The following is a 5,305-nucleotide window of genomic DNA, read 5'->3' on the forward strand; positions in this document are numbered from 1 at the left end:
AGCGAGTAAATGTGAGAGGTGGACAAAGGGGGATGAATGGTGGGTCATTTTCAAAGCCCTTTTCCTCCCCACAAGAGTCAAGGTCCAAGCACAAGCACGAAATGTCAAAATGGAAAAGCTGAAGGTAGTGAGTGGGTAGGATTGAATTTCCATATATGCTGACTTGACACACGAGGTTTTTTTGGGCTGCTGGATAAAGTGCCCCTATAAACCCACGATCCCCATCCTTCCTTGGAAAACAAACTGTTTCTCTGTTGTTTCCAGCCATGGCTCCTTCCCTCAAGCTCCTCTTTTCCATCCTCTTCTTCACCATTTCATCCCTTCTCCCCACCTCCCTTGCCCAGTCTGCCAGTAACGTCTACACTACCTACAACATCTACAATGCTGCTGCCAATGGTTATAGCCTTAGTGGGCTCTATTGTGATACTTGGGATGGTAGCCAATCTCTCGCATGGCGCTCTCAGTATCCTTGGACTGCCTTCTGTGGCCCCGTGGGCGGACCTGTCAGCCAGAGCGTTTGCGGACAGTGCTTGCAGGTAAGCTATCCCTCCATATCTATCACTTTCTCTCTTTCATGACCTCGCAACTTTGCTATCACGTACGAGGATTTCTCGGTATTCTTATGGTGATCTTCCCTATAAGTAAGGAATCAGGATTTCTTGGTCTTCTTATGGTGATCTTCCCTTTGTAAGGAATGAGGATCCATAGCTGGGAATGAACTTATGTAGGCGAAAAACTTGAATTTGCAGGTGACGAATCAAGCCACGCAGCAGAGCATCGTGGTGCGCATTGTGGACCAATGCTCCAATGGGGGTCTCGATCTGGATCAGCCACCATTCAACCAGATCGATGGGAATGGCCAGGGCTATGCGCAGGGTCACATGTACACCACTTACAGCTTTGTCAGCTGTTAATCAATAAAGCATTGCAGCAGCCTACTGCTGATCGACATGGTTTTGAAACTGCCTAAGTTAGCTACTACTGATCTAGAGCGCAATCCATGCAGGGTCCGTTGGCGGGATACACTCATCCAATACTTTGTTAAATAATGAAGAGGCTTAGAGGCATTGCCTCTCTCAACAGTTGTAGCGATCCAAAATAATCGGAAAACGTATTTGTCCCTGATCATAATGGTTCATTTTTATGTACTTATTCTTGAATAATTGACGTTGTTCGCTGATAGTTCTTGTTCAATTTGAGACGGCTGTGGGGACAGGCGGGCTGTTAGTTATCTCTGCTACATTGCTGTCTCCCTGACTCTCCTCGGTTATTAACCTGACCGATGATCAGACTCTTCTTCACCCACTAACAAGGCTCTCTCTGATGTCAACAAAGGCACTAAGAACCAGCAAATAAATATCTACAAGTGAGAACCCGTGCACGGGTACCAATATTTTTCTTGCTCTTGTACGGATAGGCCGGAAGTGGGTCTTCTGTGCACTTTGCTTCTCCCGTATGGCAACCACCTCTTTCTGAGAAAGGATGTTTGCAGGTGGGCGAAATGTATACTGTGTTGTTTGCGGCTCCAGGATCCTGTGAGGATCCTCTATGTGTTAATCACAATATAAGCTTCCATGTCATCTTTCACCAACCAAATCACTGCACCCACCAAAAAGCCAGTGCCTTATCGATTTGCTTTCACCTTCATTTTCTCAAAAAATTTAGCAATTCACATTAATAGAAATCAGTCTCTCTTCATTTACAAATGATTCACATTTCACCTTCATTTTCTCAAAAAATCTAGCACTTCACATTAATAGGAATCGCACTCTCTTGATTCACATTTCTTGCTGTTATCTTTGTAGATTACCACGTTGTCTAGGCTTGGCATTAATCAGTTAACTGTATTGTGCTAGAGCGGCTAAGAAATAACGCACAAAACAATTGGCTAGAACATAGGTGTATGGAATTTCATCTCCCATTACCGCACTCTGGACATTCCTCTTATGGTTGAAAATATCTCCAGTGGCCCAGGCAAGGGGCAATGCTCAAAGGTCTAAGCATGTTTGTGACATGATTTTTGTGCTTTACGAAAGCACATAGCACATTACTTATAGCACAAATTATGTACCTTAATATATGATTTTTTTAAATATCAATGTTCTTTAATGAACTTACAATATTAAGAGTCAAAAAGCGCATTTTATCATTGCAATAATTTTTTAAGGTTTGAAATAGGTGTGCTATACCACTAAAAGCAGTAAATGTCCCAGACAATGCTTTTTGTGTCACCTTCCCATGCTAAGACCCTCAAGGCAATGCATGGCAATGGGAGAAATATATTGTCGGCCATGGGTTAGAATTCATGACTCATGAGTTAGCTGAAGAGATGATAGAGTGATTGTTTTCTCGTCTACTTTCTCTACTAAAAGGAGAGCATTCTATTACAATCATCATCAAAAGGATGATTGAAGAGATGTGGAGCATTGGACCAAATGAGAGAATGTTGAAAGGTCCAATCTAGAAAAAAGAATTGCTCCTGCTTCGATAGGATTGTGGGAATTCCAAAGGTCAAGAAATTCAAGAAGGTGGGGAGGAAGTCCAATTGTAGACTCAAATCACTGGTAGAAGAAGAACAAAACATGTGCTTATGAAAATATCAATTTCTTGTATGCTCATGATGTCATAGAGCTAAAACATTAGCTATAGCTTTAGGCAAGCACTTGAGTGAAGTGAAAATTATACCTTTTTAAATCCAAACTTTCTCTCAACTTTAAAAAATTTAGTGTAACTTGTATAACTTCACTGGCTCAAGTTAGAATCTAAGCTTTACTAATTAATTTAAGGTGTATAACTTCACACCTCTATCAATATATGATCAAATAGCTTAAACTTGGTCTTACATATGTAAAACGTGGTGCTCTTTTTGGTCCATATGGTTGAATATTTTAGGAAACATCAAGGAAAGTCTCTTGTAAGGCCTGCAACAAAACGAAATCTAGTTGAAGATCAACCAAATATGACCGTGTGAGGAAGATGCAATATATCAAGGTAAAGAAGCATTCTTCTAAGCACACATACTTATTCAAACAGATGCATGTGCCAAATGCACTCACTCAGAAGAAAAACAATCCTCTGCGTTGAATCTTACTCATGACAGTTTATTGCCTGCAAATACTCAATGTGATCTACTTTCAAGGATCCACTAAAAGAGTTATTATGGCAATGTGCAGAGTCTAAATGCTTCAAAGTAATTTAATATCGTAGCTTCCACTGGTTTGCAGATTACACATACACCAAATGTAGATGTTAAGGACACACTTTGTGCAATATGGAGGCCTGCACATAACATTGCATAATTACTAACAATATATGCCTATAAAGAATCGTGAAGTTGCATTTCAATGAGTGTAACCCACATGTAGGAATGTGAAATTGTACCGCTCGGATAACAATTAGGGTGTATCAATTATTTGGTGCATAGCAACACTAGGCTTAGCTAACTGATCTGTCAACTTTTCTCAACCTTTAAAATTCCCACAATATTTCAATGAAAGTAGCAGCGGTCCTTTTTTCTAGAGTGGACATTTCAAATGCCTACAGTGTAAGGGTTCCTCATTCTTAGATTTGATCCAATGATCCACATCTCTTCAATCATCCTTGTGATTGTAACAGAAAGCTCTCCTTAATAGAGAAAGTAGATAAGCTGTGAGAACATGGGGACAAACAGATTGGTGGCATTCGAAAAGCTTTTAGACCCTTTGAGAAGAGTATCTTGGATAAATTAGACATTTTTCGATCCCACTGAGACTCGAGCAGATCTCAAACCCATTATAGACGGGTAATGTTACTTGTACAATAGAAATGCAAAGCTTGGGCAGTTGTGTCACCATGCATATTTGTTGAAGTATATTACTAGTGATTTGTGGGTGGGGTTACCTTGGATTTTCATATTTTACCCTTACATATTTAAAAATTTCATATTTTATATGGATCTTGTCCCCCATACCCTAGATTTTGGATGAGGGTAGTAACATTAAAGATATGGAGTTGGCACCCCAGGCGTGTGACCAACCATGCCTTAACACTTGGCCCTTTTTTTGCATGGGAAAAGTGGGCAATACCGGTGTAAGGTGCAAGAGGATAACACTTGGCACCTTTTTGCATGGGATAGCGCCATACTCGTGTGTAGTTCTGGCCTAACATTTATGGACTCTATGACCAAGTTGCATCAAACCTCATGTGGCAAGTGTTGGGAAGCCTTTTCACAACACCAATTCGAGTTGCCAACCTCAACACATTGCTCTTACCTTGAGTGCTCAAGCACACTATGTGTTAATACCTCACTAGCAGTTGGGTTAGGTTCTTATACACTGCCATTGCAATTAAAGAGACGTATTACTATTGTTCAAATATCCTATATCTTGTCTAGTTGCGAGTTGTGGAATACATATACATTATATACTAAGTAGAAGCTCCATTTACCATGTGGCAAGCAAGGGGATCTTCTTCCTCTTACCAACAAGTAGTCCCCTTCAATTTCTTTTTGTAGGCTTGGGCGTGCACCATCATCAACACACCTCCAAATTTTTGAAATACATCCATCCGTCTTAAGCAGGTATTCTATTTTGAAACCCCTCTCCTCATCATGACATTATTTTTTTGCTGGCTTCCTTCCTCCTAGCTGAAGCGTCTTGGATCTCCATCTCCTTCTCCTCCTATTGCAACAATGCCCAATGGTTGTTGAGCCCACCGATCAGCTTGACATATTTTGTGTGTCATTATATATGTGTTTAATTTCAGTCTCATGTTTCTAGGATTTCATAGAGACTTCTAGCTCTCCCTTGCAAACTTTTGCAATGGATCTAAGAGCATTTCTAGCCATTTCCACCAAGTGAATGAATGGTACCAATTGGAGCCTAGGTCAAGTAAGGAAGATGCCATCGCAAGGGAGGCAGAAGGCTAGGAATGTTAGTTGATTTTTTGCTTCAAACAAAGGGTGAATTCATGGATATGGTGGCATGGTGTGTGTCGATGGTGCTCATTTACTTGATCTTCTTTCCACTATTAATGTTGTCCATGATATTTGTGTGCTTTGATGAAAAACCTTGGGTTACCTCTACACATCCTTGACATCTCTGCACTGTGACATAGGTAGAGGTCAAAACATGAACAAGAGCATCCATGGAGGTAGAGGCAAGCTGACCATGGAAGAGGATCACAATGGAAGGCCAAAGTTGTAGAGGGAAGGATAATGGATTTGGTGATGATGATACTGGGTTTGAGAGGGATTTGGTGGGCAGACGACCTCAAGGTACAAGAGCAAGGAGGGAAGGTACATAGATCTCCCTAGCTATGGTTTAGA

General features: G+C 40.9%; 1 protein-coding gene across 1 annotated transcript; it reads left to right on the forward strand.

The window, feature by feature from the left end:
• The first annotated feature begins 215 nt into the window (after positions 1-215).
• Positions 216-1,135, forward strand: LOC147887671 (pathogenesis-related protein PR-4-like). The gene is made up of 2 exons (XM_087393805.1): positions 216-536; positions 750-1,135. Exons 1-2 carry the CDS (start codon positions 267-269, stop codon positions 912-914), a joined length of 435 nt encoding a protein of 144 aa, XP_087249931.1. The 5' UTR covers positions 216-266; the 3' UTR covers positions 915-1,135.
• The last annotated feature ends 4,170 nt before the right edge of the window (positions 1,136-5,305 follow it).

Source organism: Dipteris shenzhenensis, chromosome 22 (genome assembly GCF_047967505.1).
Source record: "Dipteris shenzhenensis isolate YYH24624 ecotype China chromosome 22, Dip_SZ_1.0, whole genome shotgun sequence".
NCBI lineage: Eukaryota > Viridiplantae > Streptophyta > Polypodiopsida > Gleicheniales > Dipteridaceae > Dipteris > Dipteris shenzhenensis.